The sequence below is a fragment of the Solanum lycopersicum genome, chromosome 2, assembly GCF_036512215.1.
Source record: "Solanum lycopersicum chromosome 2, SLM_r2.1".
Taxonomy (NCBI): Eukaryota; Viridiplantae; Streptophyta; class Magnoliopsida; order Solanales; family Solanaceae; genus Solanum; species Solanum lycopersicum.
The window spans coordinates 60,777,167-60,804,122 of NC_090801.1; the positions used below are offsets into that span (position 1 = coordinate 60,777,167).

The window sequence follows — 26,956 nt, forward strand, 5'->3', positions numbered from 1 at the left end:
TACATATACAAAAAAAAAAAAATAGTTGTATGATTCGCTATACGTATACAATAGAAAGAAGTTGTATACAAAAGATCAATTGTATAATCTGTGCAATGGCGTAGCCCATAGTGTCAAGCGTGTCCAATTGGACACCCTTCGCCGAAAAAAAAACATATATACAAGTAAATGATATACGAAATGATTAAAAACCTACTTTGGACATCCTTAACATAAAAAGTTGCTATTTTGGACACCCTTTAAGAAATTTCTGGCTCCGCCACTAAATTTGTGTATTTATAAAACGAGAAAGAGAGAGACAAAAGAAAATTAGGTAGGATAATATTTGTATTGTATAATTATAAGTGTATAGGACGATGATATATGCTTTTGCATGTGTACATATAATTCTCTCGTTTTATACAAACAGAATCACAATTTATATATTTCATTTCTGTTTTACAAGCAAGAGAGTCGAGGATGGAGAGTGAGATTTGGGAGAGTTGCCTACTTCCTAAGAACACCTAACCCAAGGATGTCTAACCAGAGAACACCTGTCCCAAAGATGTTTGACCCAAGAACGCCTGACCTAATGGCCTACTCTGGGAGAATGCCTGATCGTAGAGTTTGTGAGATACTTTACCTAGATGACATGGGCAATTTATTCAGGTTATTCATAATATAAGATCAAGTTATACTTAAAATAAAACAAAGTAATAAATAAAAAATAGAAATATTTTAATTTATACTTAAAAAGAAGAAATGACTATCCTTTTGAAATCAATTAAGTTAAACCGAAATCAGATAAAGTGTTAGTCAAACAAATAAATATTAGACAGAAGAAATATCAAATTTGGGCTCAAATTTGATGGACCTGTCCTAGTACTAAAAAATTAAGTAAAAATTTAAGGAATCCCATAGTGTAATTCAATAATTACACTCTGTCCCGACAAATTTAGTATTTACTAAAAATCCCTTAAAATTTTTGTGCCGTGATACTTTAAACTCTAGTGATACATGGTAGATGATACATGGTAAATTTAAACTGTTAAGAAAAAAATGGGGGAAAAATGGTACATTTAAACTTGTTAACTAAAATAGCTTAATTTACGATAACAGATCATTAATCAACATTAAATTAGCACATAATTGAATATTAATTTCAAATTTTGAAATCAAAGATTATATCATCTATTTTGAATACAATTTTCAAAACCGCATGATATATAGAAAACATTATGATACACAACAAATTCATGTATCAATGCATCGTCTAAAACACTATACACACTGGTTCAAAATGTATCAGCAAGCACACTTGATGGATTCAAAATGTATCAGCAAGCACACTGATTCAAAATGTATCAGCAAACACTTCATGTATCAATGTATCGTCTAAAACACTATACACACTGATTCAAAATGTATCAGCAAGCACACTTGATGGCGCAATTATTAAAATTAATCACTGATACATGATAAAAATTTACGGTAAAAATTGGGAATAATTTCAAATTCAGTTAGTAGGATTCTTTTTTTAACATTAAAGACAAAAAGGAACAGATTGATTTTTCAAAGAGTTCAAAACTATAAACAAATATATATAATTTAAAACTCTTTCATAGAGAAAAATTAAGAAGAAAAATTAGAATCGTCTGTGATAATTGGGTCGGCATCGACCCGATTTTCAGCAAAAATCATCAACTTGGATTTGATCAAGCACAAACACTAATCCCATGGCAAAGGCACAATCAAACCCAGACTTTATTGAGAGAGAGAAAACGTTCATCAACTTGGATTTGATCAAGCACAAGTACTAATCCCGTGGCAAAGGCACAATCAAACCCAGACTTTATTGAGAGAGAGAAAACGTCTTTTCCAAGCACCACATGAGCACAAACATCCAATTTTTAGAAATTTCAAATTTTTTGAATTTTGAAATTTAAAATTTCATATTAAATGTTGTGAAACATTTTTAATTAAAATTAATAATTCAAAATTCAAAAAGTAATTCAGAAGATTGAGTGTTTTAGTGGAGAAAAAATAGGCATGACATGGAGAAGTGTGTGTTATAGGAGAGAGAAGACTATGTATCTCTAAACTTCTACTAAAAAAAAAAGAAAAGAAATGATGTAATATTTGAAAAAAGAAGAAAAAATTAGAGAATACTAAACTTATAGTTATGTATTTAAGTTATTTTTACAAAAATTAATTACCCAAAACATGAGTTTGGGCTGAGCCTTTGGGCCCCTTTTTATTTTCAAACTGTTATGACATACATGCTGGTTTTTTGGGATGCTGAAAATTCAAAAGGGGCCCAAATTTGATCTTATGAAGGATTGGATGAATTGGTGAGACTTGACTAAAATTGTGATAAGAGTATTAACAATTTAGCCAAACAGATAATAAAAAATAATCAAAAGAAATAATTTTGGTAGAATCGGTTAGAGTTTCAAATATAATGAATTAATATAATTGATTTATAAGCTATTTAATTTTAACGAAATAAAATAACTAACTTAATTATATAATAATTAATTAAATACAAACTAATCAATTCAAAATTGTAAAATCTTTAGATATGATTTTCAAATATTTATAAAATATACTAGTTATATATAAAATTATATTTAAAAATATTATAAAAATGACTACTATTACTTTAAAACTTGAAAAATATTTTGAATCTTTTTATAAAACTAATTATTCTGAATCAAATATAAACGGTTGACAAATCAGTATTCATAATCGAAAACCTTTAACATAAAATCAAATTGGCCATTGTTTGTGATTTGAAATGGTCGATTGTGACAACTTAATCAGCAGACTACTAATGTCACAATGATTAAAATCAATTCATAAATAATAAAATATTGTGCTAAAACATTGGAATGTAAGGAAAGAGTAAACATATTGCTAAAAGTTCACATCCAATATTCTACTAGCATTTTATCCTAATCAAATGCAATCAAACCCAATTTCTTAAAGTCTTTTTCAAAGTTATATTTGATTATCGATTTAGTTTTGAGTTTATTTTCTGCGAACAACTCTCTTCAAGTCCAATAAAAAGAAAAAAAAAGGTGTAATATATATTGATGGAGCGATCGAACTCTTCATCTTTAACTAGAAGTTCAATAACCAAAGTCTCAAATCCAAGCTATGGATATGAAAAAAACTCATAATATGAAACGCCACCTTTAGATAAGCGTTGTAATACACAATTCAATTTAATCGAGACTTCAGTACAAACTTTGAACATAAAACGAAAAATGAATAAAAAGATTTGTTCTTCAATCGATCAACACTAGAAGGAAAAGGAGCAAAGAAAAAAGGGGCAATCGCAAATTTGCAAATCTCTTCAATTTTGACTTTATTCGCTTTCTTTCGTGCAATTGCAAATCTATACAATAAACGACGTCGTCAAGCCTCATGAATACTTTTCCATTCTTGACTTCTTCGCGTTGTTTCCATTTTTTCTCCAACTTAACGTAACACTGCCGTTCCGAAACGGCCCCGCGAGAAACCAAGAAAAAAAAGAAAGAAACAACGAGACTGGAAAATGGAGTTAAAGGCCTTGTCTTCAACAAGAAGAAAATCAAAGAATCATCAAAATCTTTACTTTTATTAACCAAAATCTTAATTTTCTCCGAATCCCATTATCTTTTTCGGAGAAAACAACAAGTTGTTTAAAACCCTCCGGAAAATTCCAGACAGGGACAATTGGGATTTTCAGTTTTCAGACATTCTTTGATCTGATGATCTGATCGCCATTGTAATGTAAAGAATAAATTAAATTACGTAAAGGGACTGTTAGGAACAAATAATCTTGGAAATTTTTTGAAGAGGGGTGACCAATGTCTTGGGGATTGGGTTGGAAACGCCCATCAGATGTATTTCACCTCACATTAAGCTATGGTGAAGACGAGGCATTAGATGAGTCCACACCCACATCTTCAAGATCGTCCTCATCGACGTCGGTGCATACTTCACCATTCTCGCCGTCACCGCCGTCGCCGCCGGCGGAGGGTCAAGAAGAGAATAATCAAGAAGAGCTATTAGGGTTTAGGGTGGATTTAGATTGGAACGTCGGTGATGATGAGGATCAGGTGGCTTTAAAGTTGCAGTCACAGGTTATGGTGGCATTGCCTTCACCACAAGATACAGTGGAAGTTGAATTCAAGGACAAGAAGGAGAATGAGAATGCTGCGGAGGAGGATATGGGTGAGGTGGCTGTGGAAATGAGAGTTGTGAAGAGGAGAGAGCCATTGAAAGGGGTGATGATGTGGCGGGTGGGTAGTTCAAGCCAGCAGAGTGATGGGATGGGGGTATTGTCAAAGTTGATTAGGTCGAATTTCGCCAATGGCGGTGCTTTAGGAATCGGGGAAGGCTCACCAGTGGGGTGTGCTGACCACTGGAAGAGTGTTACTGTTGTTAGTCTATGTGGTCTTGGACTAATGGTGAGTGATTCTTGTTTTAACATTAGTTCGTACTTGCAAGTGTTTATGAATTTACAATTAATTTTGATTAGTAATTTTGAGTTTAAAATTATATCATCTTCTTGTCAAACCATAATAATTGGTCTCAGATAGAACTATTGAGCATTGGAATGAATTGGCTTTAACTTGAATAGGATGAATATAAAGGATCATGCAGCCAATTCCAACTAGTTTGGGAATTAGTTAGAGTTGTTTTTCTTGTTTTGTGCACATGCACAATGTGGTGTTTGTTGTTCAATATATGGGGCAATTTTAACGTCTGAAAGCATTCCAAAGTATGGTATTTGTTATATGTACTAAGTTTTCCTGATTCTGAGGGACTAGGAGGATATATCAGAAACTGATTTGCTGATAGTTGTTATTATTAAAACCAATCCAACTACTTTTTGTAACTTGTAGAATGGCTGTACTGAGGAGTAGTTTCCGATCAATTGGGTCTCCCATACTTTTTATATGTTGCAGGTGCTGCCAGTAGAGATAACCCAGCTGCCTCTTATTGAAAGGCTATATCTTGATAACAATAAGCTATCAAATTTGCCACCTGAGCTTGGTGCACTAAAATGCTTGAAAGTTCTCGCGGTGGACTACAACATGTTAGTCTCTGTCCCCGGTAAGATTGAAACTTCACGTTAAAACTGATAAGAGTACAACCTAGATAGTTGTGAACAGTATATTTGTTGGATTTACCTTAAGTCAGTTCTAAGGAGTAGTAATACAAATAGCAAATGATTCCTTCCTACTCATTTCATTCTTTGCCCTGGTTGGATATGATGAACAGTTGAACTAAGAGAGTGTATTGGGCTAGTCGAATTATCGCTGGAACACAACAAGCTGGTGCGACCTCTTCTTGATTTCAGGTCTCCCTATTTAGACTTATGATTGGCCAATCTTCTATTTCTCCTTATTTCTTAGTCAAATCTTCTGTCGTTCCGTGCTTGAGATCCGATGTTTTCATAACTTAATTATAGGGCAATGACAATGTTACGTGTTCTGAGGCTTTTTGGTAATCCTCTAGAATTTCTTCCTGATATTTTGCCACTCCAGAAGCTTCGCCACTTATCCCTTGCAAACATAAGGGTTGTGGCAGACGATCAGTTGAGATTAGTGAATGTGCAAATAGAGGTATTCATAACACTCCTTTATAAGTTATTCTGCTTATCTAACAGGCCTTTATGAGGTTGAAGAACTCTATTTTTTTTTATTGAACTTGCAGATGGAGAATAGTTCTTACTTTATTGCATCTCGGCATAAACTGAGTGCCTTCTTCTCTCTTATATTCCGTTTCTCTTCGTGTCACCATCCCCTGCTAGCTTCGGCCCTGGCAAAGATAATGCAAGATGAGGGGAATCGTGTAGTTGTTGGGAAAGATGAGAACGCTGTGAGGCAACTCATAAGTATGATCAGTAGTGACAATCAGCATGTGGTATGCTAGATTATACTCTGTAGGATGCTTTGACCTAATTCCAATTCAATCAATGCATAAATAACTGTGTTTCTTGTTCAGGTAGAACAAGCTTGCTCTGCTCTTTCTTCTCTTGCCACAGACGTTTCTGTGGCAATGCAGTTAATGAAATCAGATATTATGCAACCCATAGAAAGAGTACTAAAATCTGCTGGTCCTGAGGAAGTCATATCTGTGTTGCAAGTTTTGGGAAATTTGGCCTTTGCATCAGATATTGTATCCCAAAAGCTGCTGACAAAGGATGTACTGAGATCATTGAAACTTTTGTGTGCTCACAGAAATCCAGAGGCAAGCCTCTCTTGTTCTCTTTTTTTGTTTGGGAAATTCAATCAGTAAAATGTTTTCCTGTTTCCGTTGAGTGGTCTTTGAAATGAATTATTTTGTCTACTTAGGTGCAAAGACTAGCTTTATTTGCAGTTGGTAATTTAGCGTTCTGCTTGGAAAATCGTCGTATTTTAGTTACTTCAGAAAGTTTACGCGAATTGCTATTGCGGTTGACAGTTGCATCAGAGCAACAAGTCAGTAAGGCTGCAGCTCGTGCTTTGGCAATACTAGGTTGGTTTCTGTATGTTCTTATGGTTCAGCTATACCTGGCCTTTTGAATACATATTCTATCTGATTGCAGGGGAGAATGAGGTTCTACGGCGAGCTATAAGAGGGAGACAGGTCCCAAAGCAAGGATTGCGCATACTTTCAATGGATGGTGGTGGCATGAAAGGTCTGGCAACTGTGAGAATCCTTAAGGAGATCGAGAAAGGTACTGGGAAGCAGATACACGAACTTTTTGACCTCATTTGTGGGACTTCAACTGGTGGTATGCTTGCTGTTGCTCTTGGGATCAAACTGATGTCTTTGGAAAAATGTGAAGAAATATATAAAAAACTTGGTGAGTTTCTACTCTAAAAAGGCTAAACTTTGCTGCGTCCTCTCAAGTATTTTTTGAACTTGTTGTAATTTGCTTAACACTGGCAGTGCTGATGCATATCTTATCCTATACCCTACCTCTCTAAATTCACTTTTTTCAGGAAAACTTGTGTTTGCCGAACCTGTTCCCAAGGACAATGAAGCAGCAACATGGAGAGAAAAGTTTGATCAACTTTACAAGAGCTCATCTCAGAGTTTCAGGGTTGTTATACATGGATCTAAAGTATGTGATGCCATCAGTTTTATTCCTTTAAGTTAATTCACACTTACTCTTGCCATGTAACTTATGTCTTGCCTATATGATAATAGGGTGTCCAAAATATTAGAGTACTTGTACATAAAATGGTTATTTATTATAGGGAAAAGGGGTAAATATACCCCTCTTTAAAAAGTTGTGCACATATATACTCTAACCGTTAACAATTGGTGTATATATACCCTCACCGTATAACAAATGGTGATACCTTTTTGCAAATTGAACTAAAAAAAAAAACAATCCTAAAATTGGTTTTTAAATTCCAAATTTGACATGTGGCTTTAAAAAATTATACCTCACCCGTTTCTTTTTACCCCTCCAGACACGACCCAACTATAAATGACCCAATCCCTCTTTTATTCAAACACTACCCAAACCCATTTTATGACACCGAAACAGTCGTGGCATAGTGCCTAAACATCAGTGGGAATAGTAGCCAGAACAGTGGCCACAGTAGCCTGAATAGTGATGGAAAAGTGTCGGAATGATAAACCTAAAAGAAGGCACGATCAAACGGTCACTCGAAAAGCGGAAAGAATTGCTCTAGTAATATCAAGGGAAAGAAGATGGTGTTGCTGGAATAGTCACAAAAAGTGTGGTTTCACTGAAATAGCCTTCAATAAAAGATATAATAGTGATTATGGGGATGAGAACGAAAATATTTTTCGAGCATCAGCATAAATAATAGGATTTGATACCATGTGAGAAATAAGAGGAAATAATAGAATGCCAGAGACAAGTGTCTGTCTTATGCCTGGGAACTTATCAAAAAAAGAAGAAGTGTATAAATAATAATACACATATACTATCATCGCATATGGTACAATATGTTTAATCTATCAGTTCAACTGTTTCTACTTTGATGTTTTTAAACATCTACCTGGATTTCTTTTCTAGTACTTAAAATGCTGCTGAATAAGAGGAACATTGCGACTTTGAAATCACAATTGACCCTCTATCCTCTTCCAGCACAGTGCAGAACAGTTTGAGAGATTATTGAAGGAGATGTGTGCTGACGAGGATGGGGATCTTCTGATAGAGTCAGCAATTAAAAGGATTCCTAAAGTTTTTGTTGTATCAACTCTGGTCAGTGCGACACCAGCTCAACCCTTTATTTTCCGCAACTATCAGGTTATTACTGAATCCTCATATGACTCAATACATAGACTTCATCTGAGTAGTGCTTACACTAGCTCTGCCTCTATTATTTCCTTTTTATTAGTTTGTCATTGAACCCTTGTGTTGGGGAAGTGCAGTACCCTCCTGGGACACCAGAGATTTCCCCTGCGGCTACTGAGAATTTGACTACTGCTGGCCAAGGAACAATAAGTGATCCAGCTCAAGTTGAACATAAGAGAAATGCTTTCATGGGAAGCTGTAAGCATCGGATATGGCAGGCCATAAGAGCATCATCTGCTGCACCTTATTATCTTGATGATTACTCTGATGGTATATTCTTGCTTGTGCTTAAAACTTTTAACTCATTGCAAACAAATCCTCACGGGCTCTGTTTCTATGGACCCATGTCATTGTCATCTTGTCTGACTCTTCTCTCTCTTTAATTTAGATGTATACCGCTGGCAAGATGGTGCAATTGTTGCCAACAATCCTACCATTTTTGCCATACGAGAAGCACAACTATTATGGCCAGATGCAAGGATTGACTGCATGGTCTCAATTGGTTGTGGTTCTGTCCCCATGAAGGTATACTAAAGGTTTGCCTATTATGATGAAGATTGCCATCATTTTTCAGGCTTTAAAAGGTCTTGAACATGCTGTTGGAACTTGATGTATTCATAGATCACATTTTCTTGCCTGTTCTTTTCCATATAATTAGAGATTGGAGAATCTGGAAAAGCACCTTCTAGACAGTTCTTAACTAAAATGTTGATTATGTGACCTAGAGTTTTGGTATTATTTGACACCTTAAGTCAGCTGCAAATTTGTTCGTTATGCTTAATGTGTCATAATGTCAGGGGGTTCCTTTGGATCATAGCATATTTTTTGAATATTCTTATCTTCTGCTATTAATTCTGGAGTTGGAATTCGCAGTTTGCTACTTTTTAAAAAATAGAAAAATACCAAATTTTTTTTAAGGAATTAAACATTGAAAACAGTGCATGATATTTTATTGCCAAGGTCAGGGGTTTACTCTCCATTGCTACTGGAAGTTTTCATTAAGTCAAGATTTCATTTACTTCAAGCCATGTTACTGAGTGTTCAATTTATAGCTGTTTCTGCTGTTTTTCCTGCTGTATTAGGTTCGCAAAGGTGGATGGCGTTACCTTGATACTGGCCAAGTGTTGATAGAAAGTGCATGCTCAGTTGACCGGGTGGAGGAAGCTTTAAGTACATTGCTTCCACTGCTTCCTGATGTGCACTATTTTCGCTTTAATCCAGGTGAAGTTACTTTACAATGTTGCCTGAGGTGAAACATTATAAGCTAAAGATTGGTTCTTTCCTTTTGGGAAACCTTATTTCCCTAATTTTTTTCCTGAACTTTTGGCATTTCATAAACAATTCAATTTTTAGGTATCAGCCCGAATTAAAGAAAATGAATTAGGAGTATGATCTAGTCTTTCACTGCGGTGATATTGAGTTATAATTTTCTTCACATTGTTAACATGCTTTCTACATATCTGGGATGCAGTTGATGAGCGATGTGATATGGAGCTAGATGAGACAGACCCTGCTGTCTGGTCAAAGTTAGAGGCTGCAACGGATGATTACATTCAGAACACTTCTGCTGCTTTCAAGAATATTTGTGAAAGATTGTTGGAGAGGCCACATGATGAGAAATTTTCAGACAAAAAGTCCCATCAGTTTCTCAAAGCGAAGAACTCTAAAACTGGTGTGTGAGGAATCATTTTTAATTTCTTGCCATGACATTCTTTTGTCTCAGATGGATTGAACTTTATTGGATTCAATTTATTTTCAGATGAAAGCAGTCCTTCTTTAGGTTGGAGGAGGAGCGTGCTTCTTGTCGAGGCCCCAAATAGTGCAGATGCTGGAAGAGTCTTTCACCATGTTCGCTCACTAGAGTCATTGTGTGCTCGTAATGGAATAAAACTCAGTCTTTTTAATGGCATATCAAATACTCAGAAAGCAACTCCAGGATCAACTTTTCCGACACCTTTTGCTTCTCCATTGTTCACTGGGAGTTTCCCTTCAAGCCCTCTCTTATACAGTCCTGATATTGGGGCTCATAGGGTTGGTAGAATTGATTTAGTTCCACCACTAAGCTTGGATGGATTACAATCTGCAAAAACAACCGTCTCACCGCCCGATTCTCCTCGAAAACATCGACAGCTTTCGTTGCCTGTACAATCTTTGTATGAGAAGCTAAAGAATTCCCCTCAGGTTGGAGTTGTGCACTTGGCACTGCAAAATGATACATCTGGCTCTGTACTGAGGTTAGATATTCATTATTGTTTGGTTACTTACTGGAAATGCTTTTTTTATGCTAATGTCATCAACTTCTACGAGATAGTTGGCAGAATGATGTATTTGTGGTTGCCGAACCTGGAGAACTAGCAGATAAGTTTCTGCAGAGTGTCAAATTCAGCTTGTTGTCTATGATGCGAGGCCGCCGGAGAAAGTATGCATCAGTCATCTCTGACATCTCAACCGTTGCTGATCTTGTTAGGTGTAGGCCATGCTTCCAAATTGGGGGTGTAGTCCACCGTTATATTGGGCGTCAGACACAGGTATGTGTGGGCATGATATCTGCCATCCTTATTTTGATTATTCTTTGCTTTCAGAAACCAAGATTTATGAATTTGCTTTTGATCAAAGGAGTTCATGAATTTTCCTATTTTTTGTCATCTGAAGGTCATGGAAGATGACCAAGAAATTGGTGCCTATATGTTCCGTAGGACGGTTCCTTCAATGCATTTAACTTCAGAAGATATTCGGTGGATGGTATGCTCTCCGAGTATTTATGTGATTCAGAACTGCATCTTTTTTTCATTGCAAGATTATGTGTGAGAAGGAACTTATCTCTTCCAAATGATGTTATATGGTTGGCATAATTTGATTGAACAAGTCAACACCAATCTGGTTTGGTTCAAAATATGACAAATGAACCTACTTACTTGGGTTCAATTATCTGTGACAAGGATAAACTCTTCAGCACTCAGAGATCTCAGGGGATTTTTGCTGCGGCCCTGATAATGGGAGCAGTGAGGTCTTCAGCAGATAAAGCTCTGTAGTGCTGATGCTCCCTAATGGATGTGCATGGAAAGCGCTTTCCACATATTGCTTTTATCCTAAAAAATTAATTGAACAAATTTATCTCTGGTTTGCTCTGCATCACTTCAAGATCTGAACTTGAATATGTAATGACTGGTCTATTTCTGTCTCAGGTTTGAAGAATCAGAGGCTTTTTGATTACACTTCCCCCTTTTTAATGTATACTTAAGTTTTACTACTGAGACTTGGTTAATCACTTGCTATACTAAAGGTTTATTATTAAGACTTGGTTAATCACTTGCTCTGTCATTCATCTTTCAAGTAAATTGTGTTGCATTTCTTTCATTTGTCATGATAGAAGGCTTAATACACTGTCAGTGAGTATGTTGATTCATTTCGTGTTATCTCTCCAAGACCTGTGCTTGTGACCTATTACTCTAGAAAATTTGTTAATCCTTTGAGTATTTGTTAAACCTTCCAGGTTGGAGCATGGAGGGAGAGAATTATAATCTTCACTGGTTTCTATGGCCCTATCCAACCTGTAATCAAGGCTTTTCTAGATTCAGGAGCAAAAGCTGTTATATGTCCTTCCTCTGAGCCTGATGAAGTGCAGTTGTCTACATTTCACGGGTCAGGTGATTTTAATTCTTTCGATAATGGAAAGTTTGAAATTGGCGAAGAAGAAGCAGAGGATGACGATACTGAACCTACTAGTCCAGCAAGTGATTGGGATGATAGTGAGCCAGATGAAAGTGAAGGACGCTCTCAATTCTTTTGGGATGATGATGAGGGGGAGTTGTCCCAATTCATATGTCAATTCTATGAGTCTCTCTTTCAGGGTGGTTCAAGAATAGGTGCTGCATTGCAGCAGGCTCGTGCCTCGCACCGTAGCCTAAGGTATTCATGCCATCTTCCCAGCATACCATAGTTCGTCGGGGTACTCATACCATGATAGTCTCAAGGAAGGCGCAAGTCAGTCAATGCTTATGCTGACTGCATGTTGCTTGATTAAGGCAATTTGTGCTCTCTCTACATTATTCCATACTTTGTAAAGAAGAACTATACTTGTACAAGCAAAGGAAAAGGATTGCAGAAGAAGCATGGCAAGAGAAAGAAGTAGTAGAAACGAGTAATAGTTCCAACAAGCTAGAGAAGCAACCAATTTTGAGGCTCTGAAGTCACTTTTTTTTGTGTTTATAGTCACTGATGGATGCTTGTTTTTCTTTAGGGACCAGTTCCGCAGAATTTTCCTTGTAAGTCATTTCAGATTAAGAAAGGTTTCTAGTCCCAATAAGTAACTTGTATAGGAAAATTAATTTATTGGATAAAGCTTAGACAATTTTTTTTAACCACCCTTCTCCACAATGAAGATATATATCTGTTTTCTTGCGGAAAGCAGATTCATTTCTTTCTTGTTCTTCTTGGACAGTGGATGATGGTGACAACACAAATTGAAACTGATATGCTATTAGAATTTGGTGTTCTCAAGTGGTCTCTGCAAATTGTTCCTGTGTGATGTTAGTGCTTGTTAAACAAAAACTAGTTGGGGGCTTGGGATAAACTCATGCGCTGTTGCTACATCAAATAGAGACGTAAAACGGTCAATCAAGTGGCAAAACTACTCAAGATAGGATTCAAATAATCTCAGTAGATACACAAACCAATAGGTGATTTCTTCTTTCCTCAAGGATAAGTGTGTGATTGCGATTGCCGGTAAGAATTCACCACCAAATATATTTGATGAGTCCATTTCATTGTCTGTTGCTCCGATTTGGTAGAAACAGGGTGAACTCATTTCATCTGAGTCATAGTTTAGCCACTGCTACTAATATTCTCGACAGCAATGACAAGATAATAGCGACCCGAATATCAGATTGCAACAATCTGCAGCATCTTCACCAAATTTACGCCCAGATAATCCGAAATCATTTCTTGGAGTTGTACCCTGCACAATTCCACTGGAACAACATTATTAGATCATATACTAGGCTTAACTCCCCTACCAACGCTCTACATGTATACATCACTATGTCAAGAACTGGTGTTCGCCCAGATACTTTCACGTTACCCATTGTTTTAAAGGCGATTTGTCAGGTTCTCAATTATGTTGTGGCGAGGCAGCTCCATGGGGTTGCAATAAAGCTCGGATTAGAAACTAATATGTATTGTGAAAGTGGGTTTATTAGCTTGTACGCTAAAGCTGGTGAATTCGAAAATGCACGTAAGGTGTTTGAACAAAATAGTGAAAGAAAGTTAGGGTCTTGGAATGCTATTATAGCAGGGTTGTCACAAGGTGGGCGTGCTAAAGAAGCAATAGAAATGTTCTTGGAGTTGAGAGAGAGTGGGTTGCAGCCAGATGATGTGACTATGGTTAGTGCGACATCTGCTTGTGGTAGTCTTGGAGACTTGGATTTGGCTTCTCAATTGCATAAATGCGTCTTTCAAGCGAAAGAAATGGAGAGGTCTGATCTTTTGATGATGAATTCTCTTATTGATATGTATGGTAAATGTGGGAAGATGGATCTAGCTTATAGGGTGTTTTCAAGGATGAAGGAAAGAAATGTATCCTCATGGACTTCTATGATTGTTGGATGTGCAATGCATGGGTATGTTAGAGATGCGGTTGAATGCTTCCATTGCATGAGAGAGGCAGGTGTTAGGCCTAACCATGTGACGTTTATTGGGGTGTTGAGCGCTTGTGTACATGGTGGGATGGTGAAAGAAGGAAAGTATTATTTCAACATGATGAAGAATGAATATGGTATTGCACCCATGTTGCAGCATTACGGGTGCATGGTGGATTTGCTTGGCAGGGCTGGGTTGTTCGAGGAGGCAAGGGGGACGATTGAAGGGATGTCGATGAAACCGAATGTTGTGATCTGGGGGTGCCTAATGGGGGCTTGTGAGAAGCATGGGCATGTGAAAATGGGAGAATGGGTGGCTAAGCACCTGCAACAGTTGGAACCGTGGAACGATGGAGTGTATGTTGTATTGTCCAACATTTATGCCAGTAATGACATGTGGGAAGAGGTAAGGAGGATGAGAGCAATCTTGAAGGAGCGAAAACTTGCCAAGATTCCTGCTTATAGTTTGTCAACAAGTTCATATTGAGACTGAAGGTGGACCTGCGAAGGATAAATGATCAGAAACATTTCTCTCTATAATAGAAGTGAGTGCACAAGATGGTTGTCCACCTCACAAAAGTGGTTCATATAGGAGCAATGTATCACGTATTTTAACGTACCCGTTGACCATCAATTTTGATCCACTTAATTATTATTTTTATTTATTTTTAGGTGAGAATGTTGATTCATTTCGAGTCATCTCACCAGGAGATGTGCTTGTGACCTATTGTTCTATGCATACACATTTATCCCAGAAAATATAAGATGAATAAGAAAGGAGGCAGCACTAACTCCTCCAGTATTTGTTAAACCTTCCAGATTGTAGCATGGAGGGGGAGAATTATAATCTTCACTGGCCCTACCCAATTTGTAGTCAAGGTTTTTCTAGATTCAGGAGCTAAAGCTGTTGCATGTCCTTCCATTGAGCCCGATGAAGCGCGGTTGTTTACATTTCAAGAGTCGGGTGATTTTAACTCTTTCAATAATGGAAAGTTTGTAATTGGCGAAAAAGAAATAGAAGATGACGACACTGAACCTTCTAGAGTCCAGCCAGTGCTTGGGAAGATAGTTTACCAGAGAAAAGTGAAGGACACTCTCAGTTCTTTTGGGATGAATATGATGATCAAGGGGAGTTATCCCAGTTCATATGTCAGTTTTATGAGTCTCGTTATCAAATTGGTTCGAGAATAGATGATGCATTACAACATGCTCGAAGATATTCATGCCATCTTCCCAGCATACCGTAGTTAGGTGGTTATCTCTGACCATGATAGTCCCAAGGGAAGCGCGAGTTTGTTAATGCTTATGCTGACTGCATGATGTTGCTTATCAAAGCATTTGCATGGTCTTGTGTTGTAAAGAAGAACTGCACTTGTATATGCAATGGAAAAGGATTGCAGAAGGAAGAAAACATGGAGAGAGAAATAGTAGAAATGAGTAATAATTTTGAGGCTTTTAACTGATTGTTTGTGTTCTGTCTTTGATGAATGTTTGATCATTTTTCTTAAAGGTTACTCTTTTGTGAAAAGCAGGTACATTTCTTTGTTGTTCTACTTGTACACTGCTGGATGTTGACACAATTTCAAACATGCTATCACAATCTGGTGTGCTCAAGTGCTCTCCGTGCAACTTGCAATGTGTGAACAGGAATCCATGAGATGTTAGTGTCTGTTACACAAAAAACTACTAGTTGGGTTGACGTTGAACTCATCGATATATATATGAAAATAGAGTCACAACTCACAAATGTGAGGCTGACCGATCTATGAAGTGGGTGAAAGTCTTGGTGATCTCTTCTTATTTGTCCAACGAGAGTACTTGCTTGGTAATGGTTTCTTTAACTTAGTAAATATTGCAATCTTCGGTAAACGTCGCTTTAAACAAACTAGGATTAGTGCTTACGTCATTTTTATTTTTAAGTGCATGATTAGGTTGTATAAGTACATCAATCAAATAACCATGGATAACTATAAGGTTATTTTAAATCAATGGGGCGGCGTAAACATGATAACCTTTTCCAAATTAACCTATGATTATTTGCAAAGCAAGGGTTAAAAAATAAAGGCCTGGACATTGATTGCCAAGGACCCCAGCCTCTGCTGTCATAGACATGATTAAGTTAATATTTAGCATTAATATAATAGCAAAAAAATTAAATTTTATTTCTTGAGGTTGATCATGATGACTAACTTGTAACCAATAAGTCAGAGACAGAAAAAGGTAAAATAGTAATTTATATTAGGCGTATGCTTTGGTTGCAAGTTTTGTTGATGATTACATCTCCCATCCATCCACTGCTACAATTATGCAGAGCCTCACGCTGTCCACTTTCAACAACAAAAAAAAGAAGAAAAGAAAAAGCATATGTCTATTAAACACTATCATTAGGCATTAGCACTATAGACAAGTAGTTGCTTCCTTAATGCAAAGTTAAAAATACCAACCAATTCATTCTTCACAAACAAGCCTTCCAACAATCTCTGAATTTCTTCCTTCTTTTTTTCGCAAACAAAAATAATGTTATACAGAGCTAGGAGTATTACTAGTAGGTTCTCTGATAAAATGAGTACAAGTGTACCGGTTGAAGTAGGCACAAGGGGAACTATAGGATCACTTTTGAAGAAAGAGATTGAGTATTTCAGAAAAGTTGAGGTGGATTCTTGTAAAGGGAGTTCTAATAATAAATCTCAGAAGAACTCAGTGGAAATAGATTCATGTGGTGGTAATTCTTGGCCTAGTTTCGGGTTCTTGATGATGAAATGGAAAAAGAAGAAGAGAAGAGGTACTGGAGGTGGATTACCTGCAATGTGTTCTATGGTTGAAGTTTCTGAGAGTTGTAAGATGAATGAAATTCCAGGTTTCAGCTATAGAAATCTCAAGGTTGATTCTAAGAGATTTGAGGAAGAGATAATGCTCTCATAGGAGCTTTCAATTTTTCGTGTCAAGTCTGAATTCTGTTCATATTCTTTAGCCAAATATCTTGTGCTTTCTGTTTGCCTTCAATTGCTTGGAATTTGAGAGAATTGTCTATCATCTGGACTTCTTGTTTTAGCAAGAGCAGGTAATACCTTTGCCAGTTAGGCCTGAAAAGTTACATGTATAAACTATAGATGACGAGTACGTATAGAATATGATTTAAGTTTCATCATTGGACTGTGTTGTTCATAGGTACTTAGGGAGAGTTGTCTTCATTGCTAGGCTTAAGTATTTTGATTTCCTGTCAAAAGTGAGCAAGATATGAAACATAAAACATGTTATGTGCAGATTAAAAGACCGAAAAACTCTAGGTTATCGTCATTTAAAGAAATTGCAGTTTTCCACTTTATCAAATAGTGGAACTTGAGTATAGTTGAGACTTGAGAGTCATATTTGATGTTTGTACATGAGGTAAACATGTTCATGTTCATGTTTAATGTTTTAGCCTGCAGCAAGGAGATTGTTCTTGTAGTTTTACAGATTCCATCTTCCATGTCATGGTAATTGTTCATGTTATTTATTCATCCTTTCTAATGTTTATGCATATATCACTAGCATATGCAATTGTGAAAAAACAGACACTTTGAGGCCACATGTATGTTCATATTATTAACTGAAAAATTACAGAACCCATAGTCTGCAACAACCTTAGCTCTGTTTCTACTGAATCCACTTGAACCATGTAACTGTAAGAAACATGGATATATATAACACCATACTCATTCTGAAGTCACTAACTCTACGAACATCTTAGGTGTAGTATAAGAACGGAAAGAAAAGGAATGTTTGGTCACGCGTTAAACTACATTGACTGTTCTACACTATTTGTTACATATCATCTGAACTTTTGTTATATTAGTTCAAGCTATGTTAACTATGGACTTATGGCAAATGATGATGCTTAATTCTTACTTCACCCTCCCATATCTAAGTACATATTCAGAAGTTGTCTTCTGTTTGCTGGGCCTGCTAATTGATAAAGAGAATTAGTAACACATTTGTTGGGATCAATTAAAAAAATAAGGATCAAGGACAAGATATAGTTCCATTCAACGATTTTGTACCAATTTTCACTATCAAAAACAAGGAATCACCATGTACTTTTTTAAAGCATTGAAGTTTGATTAATTTGGATAAAACTCACCAAGTGGATGGGCGCTCCAAAACAAAATTCTTTTTCATGTTCAAGGCTCAAAACCCAGATATTTAGTTAAAGGTGAAGGAATCTTATCCATCTCACCACAACCTTCGATGATAATAAACACTGTACTGACAAATACTATGAAGAATATATTGAAAATTCCATAATTTTGAACAGCTTCCTAGGGAGAAAAACACCACATATTAAGTTGCATGTAAAAAGAGCACATTTGATTTTCTTGGTCCTTCGCTGCAAATTTCTCGTATAATACATAGTTCTCGCAAATGGTATCTGTTTGTCCAGCAGTCCCACATCGCCAAACAGACTAAGCAACAAGGAATCCGTACGCAATAAAAAGCCAAACGGGCCTCAGGAAAAGTCATACCTTTCTCGGCCTTTTGGCTAAGATCAAGTGTAGTATCTGTTCTTATCAGTTTAATATCTGATATGTGGACCATTGGTTCACACGATATTAACTCAATTTTTTAAGGGGGAGAGTTCATCAAGGTAGCTTGCTACCTGGACTCTCAAGCGTCGCCCATGCGTTGCACTATAGCAAGGGCCTGGCGCACCCCACCAATCCAGTACAATTATTTCAGCTTGCGAAGCGACTTATGAATCCATTTGACTAAACATTAATTTACTGGGAAGTAAATAAAGTTGGTTTTAATCAATTTAAAAGTTATGAAAGTGTGAAATTGGTTTCAACATGTAGTTCCGTTCAACATCTAGTTCCGTTCAAAACACACATTAATGGAAAACAACTTGTGTCACCAATTCATTAACATTTTTCAATCCTAAATTTCAGTGTCACACTAGGCTTTCTTTGGCGACAAGTGAAAGCTTGAAATATGAATGTTATTAATATAATTACGTCCAGCTCATTCAAATATACTTATGGGTCTTATCAAAGAGGAGTTTTATTTATTTTTTCATAAATAAAGTCAACAATATAAATTTCAACTCTCCTTAATCCATAGTCCATGATTTTGTCAAAAGTCCAGACACTGATATATGTCCATTTTTTCCAATAAAATAACAACTCAAGTTTGGCGATGAAAATTGGGTACACGGCGGTATGTATTTGTCGACTTGGAATTTGTATTTGGCTTTTCGGCCATGCCGCCTTACTCCTTACAACCATAGAATATCCGCGTTAAATTCGTACATGATCCTCCTTTAGTTTTTGTTTTATTTACATTCAAATTACTACTAAACTATTATTATTTTATATCACAACTTTTAATTGAGTATTATTAGTGTCGTTAAAAACTAATTTTAAGTAAAAGATTTTTTTGTTACCAAACTTGATCGGGGTCTTTTTTTTAATTTTTAGATAAATTGAATGATTCTTTTTGTTACAAAATCTAAATTCAGAAATAAAATCCTGCTATTTTAGTTCGTGCAAGGGACTAACATTTTTCTTTAGCAATCAAATTGTAGATAAATTCAAATTGAATCTATTGGTTATTCTCCCTCTAAAGCAAAGGGAGATCTAAAAAAATCAACCCACTATATTACAGACTTCTAATATTAAAACACTTTTAATATTTTTCATAAAAGACACACGAGATTTTATACCATAGTTTAAAAAAATATAAAACGAAATGACCAATAACTATATGAATCTGCTAATGAACTTGAATACTTACAGTTATCTTAATTGTTTGTATTAGGAAGGTAAGAGTTTATGATTTGATGGCGCTGTTTTCATATGGTATGGCACCTTAGCACGTTCCTTACTTTGTTCTTTCTTTTATAGCATCAGTTTTTTGACTTCTTTCAATACAACAAGATAAGCGGAGGGGAGAGCTGAAATGGCTAGGTTGCCACTTGGGTCGTCGCCGATTGACATCGCCGGTCCGGTGACCAACTGGTGGGACCACGTCAACGAATCCGTTCAGTGGCAAGATGGGATTTTCTACTCCCTTTGTGCTTCCTATGGTCTTGTTTCAGCAGTTGCCCTAGTAAGTTTCTCTTTCTCTTCCATTCTCTTTTTCTGCTCTGTAGATATGTAAAGATTGGTTTTTTCTTTCCTTTTTGTGAATTTCACGATCAAAGTAGAGTTTGGGAGCTGAAATGCCGGAATTGATGTTAGATGATTTATATTTTCAACTCCTACTAATTTGATGTTGAGATGCAGTTGATAGAATTGCAGTGTCTAGTTCATGTATAAAGTCAAGTACTTGCTGTTAGTTGTTTTTTTTTTCGTAACTTCTGTTAGAAATGGAAAATCTTGGTTGGTCAACTGTAGGAATGAAATAATGGAGTAGGGAATCAGACGAGAATGTTTGATTACCAAGTGCAATTTAGGGGTTTCCATTAAGACAAATTACGGTATATTTTGTGCTTTTTTATGTCGCTAATAAAAGTTTGGAGCAGTGGACTGACTGGTTAATCATACTTCTGGTAGGTTCGGTTAGATGGTTAGTATTTGGGAGTACTCCTTTTGTGTGTGCTTGTGAAGCTTATGACCTTTTCCAATAAGTAGATAAGTTTCATTGAAGGGTGTTTTTTCATACTTTGATTAATATGTGTTTCAGATACAGTATTTACCTAATACTGCATGTGTAGAGAACTGTTTTCCTCGTGGTGCTTGCTTAGTTGGCAGGACTTTTGGTTGAGTCTATGAGTTAACTATGTGCAGATTCAATTAATACGAATTGATTTGAGGGTACCCGAGTATGGCTGGACAACACAAAAGGTGTTCCATCTGATGAACTTTGTTGTAAATGGAGGTAAAGCGGACTCAGACTAAACAAACCGTCCAGCTCTTTTTCTTAATCTGGAATTTTGTTTTAAATGCAAATCTTTTGTTTTTCAGTTCGTGCAATTGTCTTTGGATTTCACAAACATGTTTTTCTGCTCCATTATAAGGTAATATTCTTTCTTAAAAGTAACTTTTCAATTGTCAATATTTTTTCTTAATTATGTTCAGTTTGTTTTCAATAGAACGCGACAATATATGCAAACCTGAATATATTGCCTTTGTTCTTATCAGCCATTTAACTTTTTCTCTAATTATTGTTCTTTTCTTATAGTGCGTCAACTTACATAGGAACTATCAAAAATCAAAATTAGGTCAGAACTGTACCTAGAAAATTTATCACCTGATGGGACCATTTTCAAGTCAAGTGCATGATGTTACTTTTGCTGATTGGAGCTGTAGGCTTTCTTATATCTTTGACACTCTTAACTTTGAGCTTAATTTGACATTTTAGATTCCTTACCTTCTAATTTATTTATTCGGAAGGTCATCCTGCTCTCTTACAGCTAGTACAATCCAATAGCAGTTCAGCAATCCTTGTTTGTTAATGTGTGAGCTAATTGGATTGAAAGCACATTAGTATATACATTCTGTCTTTCAGATTCCAGTTTGAAGCTTATCACCTAGTTACTCATCTTTTACTTGCCCTAAAATTTTGGTTTGACTGTGATGGGCCGATGACATTGTTCAAGTGCTTAGTTCCTCTGCAGCCAGCAACACCGTAGTGTTACCATGTCAATCCTTTAGCTTTGACTATCATTTTATTGAGATGAATTTTCTGTTAGCAATAACGAATCTACTGAAAGCACCTCCCCTTTACGACTTCCGTGATCTCTTTCCTTCATTTGGGTGGGCTACTGATGGACCGTCACTTTTAGGCCGATGACGTGAGAAGTAGAAATAATAACATGCCACAACTGCCTCTTAAACTGCTGCCTAATTGTTAACTGATGTTAGATTTGCTTCACGATAACCAGGTGCTGACTCTGGCAATATTGGACCTACCAGGGCTCCTTTTCTTTTCAACATTCACACTCCTTGTTCTATTTTGGGCTGAGATATATCACCAGGCAAGTGAAGTTATAGCATCTTGCAGGCAAACTGTAAATCTATTGATTCTAACCCTTGCATTTATGTAATGGCAGGCTAGGAGTTTACCAACAGATAAGCTCAGGATTTCTTATATTGCCATTAATGATGCCATATACTTCATTCAGGTTTGCTACAAATGTATCCCCTGCTCATACGCTATTGGACATCATGGTTGTTCATATGGAAATATAATCGATCAAGTATTATTACTTATTTTTATTTTGTCTCTAGTAATATGTGAATTCCTTTAAGATTCTTTTACGCCAGTCAAACCCATCTACTTTTGGGTTCTATTTGATAACCCCTTGTATTTTGGTGGTGACAGGGGTGGATTAGTGTAGAAGTTATGGGTTCAACTGAAAAAGGGTTCCTGGAACCCAACATTAGCTCAAACCCTGTATATATGTTAAAAATTTTGTAAACAAGTAAACATAATAGATTTTGAACCCACTAAATCAATCGGGTTGTGGTAGAATTTCTGAGACACATAAAGTTCGAATCCTGGAGCCGCCTCATTGATCTGTGGGCATATGTGTGCTTCTCAATATGTGGAATTCTGAGATATTCTTCTTTCTCAAAATGTTATGCCGGGTTAACCTGGGGTAACATGCTAGGAGAAAAGTTTAATTCGGAGCTCTCCATCTACTTCCATTATCAAATATTCATAGCTTGGTTCCGGTTATACCTTTAATTATTTTTTCGAGAACCGATGGAATATCTTTCCAAGATCTTGCAATAAATTTTTACAGAACCATATGCAAATTTAGCCTTGAAATAGGGCTAGATTCTCCTAATCCCCATCCCCTGAGAACCCTATCTCTTCCCTTTCCTAAAGGATAGAGCATTTCTAAATAAATAAAGATGTCCATTGTTCTTGATTTCTTGGTGAACATTTCCTATCGACCCGCTTGTCTCAAAAGCTAAGAATCTTCTTCAGTCTTCCTGGTTTTATCTCAGGTAATAAACTAAATACAACTGAAAAATCGTTTTTGTCAGGCCTGTATCTGGGTTTACCTCTGGATCAATGACAATAGCACAGTGGAATTCATTGGGAAGATATTTATGGCAGGTGAATCTCTTATATATCAATTTTCTCCTTTTGCCCTATTTTACTGAAGGTTAGATCTGCTTTCAAAGTTTATTGCTTTCTTTAACCTTGCATGTTTATTTGGTGCAGTTGTATCAGTTATTGCAGCCTTGGGCTTTCTGCTATATGGTGGAAGGTGAATTTAAGTTCTAATTTTCTCTGTGCATTTATCTTCTAAAGCATTATTGATGATTCTTAGATGACCTTAGACATGATTAAATTTCATTGTTTTTCTTGTGGAATTTGTTTTTACAATCATCAGGTTATTTCTCATGCTGCGGCGCTTCCCTATTGAATCTAAAGGGAGGAGAAAGAAGCTTCATGAGGTTTGTGTACTATACATCTGTCTTCCTCTTTCTTTTTCTTTTTTTCTTTTCTTTTAACTGGTAAAGATTTTTACACTTTTATCTTCTTACTTTATGTATACAGAGGTTAGTGCTGTAGTTTGGCATAGAATACGTTTGCATGTAAGGCATAAGATGTATTCCTCACAAACTTAAGTTCTCCCTACAGCACCGAGAGGGAGAAACTTTTTAAACATGAAGTTTGATTAATTTCCTTGTCCTAAGAAGTCCTGCTAATTGTTCTGCTATATTATAATCTTAACTTGTGGTGAATGACTGCTATATTTAGTCCAGATAACATTTAAGTGGAGAGATAAGAGTAAGGCTATCTCTGAGATTGTATAATTTAATTCTAAAATGATAATTAACAAGAACAGATGGAACCTTGTTATGACATTCTTATTCAGACATTTTTATTCAGTGCGTGAAGGGGTAACCTTTTGGTCATGGATCCACTAAACTGTCAAAGGCTGGTGCATACTATCTTTTTCTATTTAGTTTGTGTCACATAATTTGTTTGACTTACACCATAAGCTCAACTCCAGCAAATTATTAATTTCTGTAGCTGCTATCTGATGGGACTGTTCAAAGTTGTTTGGATATACATAGACAGAAGATGTCAAGTAATAAAGATTGCCTAACAAAATGAGCAGGAATGTAACAAATTATAACATACAACATTAGGGTACCAACTGTTGATGTCTCCCTTCTCTAGATTCCTCTTTTTTGATGATTAAGTAAGATTTTATTAAACCATCTGCAGCACCAACAAGGTGTAAGAGTGCCCGATAGTAGCTAGAAATTTATTCCTTTAACAATATAAGGAGTCAATTAACTCCACTATATGGTCAAAATCACTAGCAGCATCCTGCTTCAAAAATTCATGTTCTGTAAGCATTTCAATATTACAAAAAATTAAGGAAGATGCTTTATCCTGAAAGCAGCTGCAGTTCCCTTTCTATATTAACCATCTGAAATAACATAGAGAGATTCTGTAAGTTCCTCTGTATATTTTTTAATAAGGTCCTCTGTTTCTTCTTTATTCCCTGCATTGTCATCTTTGTACTGCCTCTACCAGGCATCATCCAAACAATCCCAAACCGGTTTAGAAATATACACCAAGTTATCCATATGAATTTGCAACGTAGGAGTAACTGTCCAAATGATTTAAAGCCCTCTTTGCAGTAGTAGTATCTGCTGGAGAAGTGAAATCTTCCTCTGTGCTGGCTATCATATGTTACTATGTTTCATTCAAGGCTAATACCCAAAAAACAGCCACTTTGGGAGTAGCTCTGGTCCTCCAAGTCATCTTCCATGACTATTAGAGCCAATATTACCACATTCTTCCTTAACAACTAACTGTATCATGCTTTAGGTGAGAAGTTCGCATCATCCAATGATCCATTTCCATCACTCCCCCTAATTTAACAACTAGCACACACAGACTGTACCTAGTGTTGATGATTTTTTTAAGAAAAAAATTGATGATTTATTCTACATTGGAGATTCCAGCATTCTCCTTTGGAGGGTTCTCCAATGGTACGTCGAACACTCTTTGTTGATGACAAGATTATATTAACTTGGGAAGAGTTATTTCAGAGTTCTGGTTTCCAGTCATTTGTCTTGCCATAGTTTGTTCTTCTGCTGTTATCCACTTTGACCTTTCCATCTCTGCAAACTCTCCCCATGGATTTCCGATTCATCTTCCTAATACAACTCCATAAGATGTGACTGCTTTACTGCATCATTGTCCATCAATTCCATATTAATCTTTGATCATCCCTTCCACATCTTCTCTTTGTTTTCCATGGCCATTTGAACTTAAAAGACAATAAATAGTCTGAAGCTCTTCACTACTAGTCCCCAGTTGTTTGCTCATAAGTTAGAATACTTGCTAGACTCTTCATAAGCATTGACTGAAAACAAACTACTCTTGGCTGATTTCCTTTTCTTCTCTGTTGATGAATAAACAGGAAAAAAAATATCTTAGATTAGTCTGACTAGATGGAAACTCAATATTAACATATGATGTTTCTGAAGAAAGAATCTTTTTTATCATTATTTGTGAACCTAAGGAGTTCTTTTGTTCTTCAATGATCATTAGTGACCAACTCAAGAAAATGATTTATTGGTCTATCTGATTGTTCTAACATCGTCTTCTACATCACCAACCATTAAATGATGCTGCTGTGAATATGTTTGTGTTATCTGAAGTTCTAATGAATTGTTTCTAGGCATATGCATGCATGATAGGTCATGGCTTATAATTCTTAACATCTCTTACTGTAAATCATCTGATCTAATGTATGTATGTGAACACAGGTTGGATCGGTGACTGCCATATGTTTCACCTGTTTCCTCATTAGATGCTTTGTGGTAAGGCTTTATGTACCTGTTTCTTTCTCCCTATGCTGGTCAACCTTTTATCATCCAAAGTATAACAGTGTCCTAGCTCCATTATTAAGCTTTGCAAACTGGTTAACCAAATGAGACACTCTTAGCTTGTCTACGGGGAGGTCCAAGCAGGGAAATGAGGTTTTACACAATCGGTGCTTTAGTTTGTAAGAGGTGAAAACATTGAGGCTATCTTTATGAAATAAAGGGTTGCAACCTATGCCTTCCTTCAGGCTTCAGTCAAACCATAACTACTCCTGGGAACAAATAATAGGAAAAGGTAGACTAGAGAATAGGAACATGATCAAAAAAAGAGAAAGCATAGGTTTAAAGTAAAGCTAAACCGGCCTCAAATCTCTAACTCTCATGCACATGAGCTTGTTTTCTATGTCTAATCTTGGTTCGCTGCAGGTTGTGTTATCTGCTTTTGATTCTGACGCATCTCTTGACGTCTTGGATCATCCTGTTTTGAATCTGATATACTACCTGGTATGTATCATTTTCGTTATTTCATGTTCCTTGCGCTTACTGCTTTGTCTGAGTGATCACATTCTTCTCTGTGGCAGCTGGTAGAAATTCTTCCTTCAGCTCTTGTGCTGTACATCCTGCGAAAACTGCCTCCAAAAAGAGTGTCTGCACAATACCACCCAATCAGTTAGCTGCAGCAGAATTTTATCGTTAGTGATACACGTTCCCATGGTTTCTGTTGCAGAAGCTAACTGGAGTTGTTCAGGAAAAGTGAAACTGCAAAAGGATATTCGGTTGCAATAATTCTGCGGAAAGGCAAAGATTCAACGCTTTTTTGGCAGTTGTTAAAACAGAGGTTAAGCTGTTTTGCTTACATTATATTGTTTCTGTGGTTTTAGTGTGAAGCATGAGACAAATAAGTGTTCCCCACGTCTGTGAAAAATCCTAGTCATGATGTAATGACGCAGAGGGTAAATCTCAGTATCGCCATTGTACTGGCATGTTGTAACTATGATGTTCTGGATCTCCTTTACTGCAATGACTGATGTCCTTTGTTTGGTCAGTTTGTTCTAGTAATTTTACTCTTAGAACCGAGGAATTCTAAAGATTCAGTTACAGATGGTTCAAAATCCGGGTCGGTAACAGGTTTACTCGCTAATCAACATATCACACGATGCTGCTTGTACTACTCACTCGAAGCCCTTGGGGCACGGAGTTATTTCCAATTAACGGCAACAATTACACAACTTTGGGTG

At 36.4% G+C, this 26,956-nt stretch overlaps 4 protein-coding genes and 1 non-coding gene across 6 annotated transcripts; all 5 read left to right on the top strand.

The window, feature by feature from the left end:
• The first annotated feature begins 3,285 nt into the window (after positions 1–3,285).
• Positions 3,286–12,657, top strand: LOC101257235 (phospholipase A I). The gene is made up of 18 exons (XM_010318297.4): positions 3,286–4,436; positions 4,938–5,085; positions 5,254–5,332; positions 5,444–5,597; positions 5,689–5,898; positions 5,980–6,225; positions 6,330–6,492; positions 6,563–6,823; positions 6,963–7,084; positions 8,087–8,248; positions 8,374–8,566; positions 8,685–8,821; positions 9,379–9,517; positions 9,768–9,968; positions 10,056–10,530; positions 10,608–10,824; positions 10,949–11,038; positions 11,790–12,657. The coding sequence occupies exons 1-18, from the start codon at positions 3,834–3,836 to the stop codon at positions 12,234–12,236; spliced, it is 4,047 nt and encodes a 1,348-aa protein (XP_010316599.1). The 5' UTR covers positions 3,286–3,833; the 3' UTR covers positions 12,237–12,657.
• Positions 12,658–12,790: 133 nt separating this feature from the next.
• Positions 12,791–15,698, top strand: LOC104645802 (pentatricopeptide repeat-containing protein At1g77170, mitochondrial). Its single transcript, XM_069293722.1, has one exon. The coding sequence runs from the start codon at positions 13,049–13,051 to the stop codon at positions 14,417–14,419; it is 1,371 nt and encodes a 456-aa protein (XP_069149823.1). The 5' UTR covers positions 12,791–13,048; the 3' UTR covers positions 14,420–15,698.
• A 610-nt stretch (positions 15,699–16,308) lies between these two features.
• Positions 16,309–17,430, top strand: LOC101257231 (uncharacterized). The gene has a single exon (XM_004232677.5). It carries the CDS (start codon positions 16,450–16,452, stop codon positions 16,852–16,854), a length of 405 nt encoding a protein of 134 aa, XP_004232725.1. The 5' UTR covers positions 16,309–16,449; the 3' UTR covers positions 16,855–17,430.
• A 1,000-nt stretch (positions 17,431–18,430) lies between these two features.
• Positions 18,431–18,626, top strand: LOC112941028 (U2 spliceosomal RNA). The gene has a single exon (XR_003245860.1). It is a non-coding gene; the product is annotated as a U2 spliceosomal RNA (small nuclear RNA).
• An 815-nt stretch (positions 18,627–19,441) lies between these two features.
• Positions 19,442–26,763, top strand: TH3 (tobamovirus multiplication 1 homolog 3). Of its 2 annotated transcripts, XM_010317583.4 has the most exons (12): positions 19,442–19,729; positions 19,812–20,016; positions 20,697–20,787; positions 20,874–20,926; positions 21,794–21,886; positions 21,962–22,033; positions 22,905–22,977; positions 23,086–23,131; positions 23,258–23,321; positions 25,662–25,715; positions 26,145–26,222; positions 26,300–26,763. In XM_010317583.4, the coding sequence occupies exons 2-12, from the start codon at positions 19,867–19,869 to the stop codon at positions 26,390–26,392; spliced, it is 867 nt and encodes a 288-aa protein (XP_010315885.1). In that variant the 5' UTR covers positions 19,442–19,729; positions 19,812–19,866; the 3' UTR covers positions 26,393–26,763. The 2 variants fall into 2 exon arrangements, with proteins under 2 accessions (XP_010315885.1, NP_001234306.1); NM_001247377.1 differs by lacking the exon at positions 19,442–19,729 and having other exon boundaries at positions 19,837–20,016.
• Positions 26,764–26,956: the final 193 nt, after the last annotated feature.

Bases quoted from the DNA above. Each gene is read 5' to 3' on its own strand.
- LOC101257235 (XM_010318297.4), top strand. From the start codon at position 3,834: ATGTCTTGGGGATTGGGTTGGAAACGCCCATCAGATGTATTTCACCTC. The intron at 8,249-8,373 runs GTTATTACTGAA...GGGGAAGTGCAG, and splicing joins TTATTTTCCGCAACTATCAG to TACCCTCCTGGGACACCAGA. The intron at 9,969-10,055 runs GTGTGTGAGGAA...ATTTATTTTCAG, and splicing joins AGCGAAGAACTCTAAAACTG to ATGAAAGCAGTCCTTCTTTA.
- LOC104645802 (XM_069293722.1), top strand. From the start codon at position 13,049: ATGAGTCCATTTCATTGTCTGTTGCTCCGATTTGGTAGAAACAGGGTG.
- LOC101257231 (XM_004232677.5), top strand. From the start codon at position 16,450: ATGTTATACAGAGCTAGGAGTATTACTAGTAGGTTCTCTGATAAAATG.
- TH3 (XM_010317583.4), top strand. From the start codon at position 19,867: ATGGCTAGGTTGCCACTTGGGTCGTCGCCGATTGACATCGCCGGTCCG. The intron at 23,132-23,257 runs GTGAATTTAAGT...TACAATCATCAG, and splicing joins TTTCTGCTATATGGTGGAAG to GTTATTTCTCATGCTGCGGC. The intron at 26,223-26,299 runs GTATGTATCATT...TCTCTGTGGCAG, and splicing joins TGAATCTGATATACTACCTG to CTGGTAGAAATTCTTCCTTC.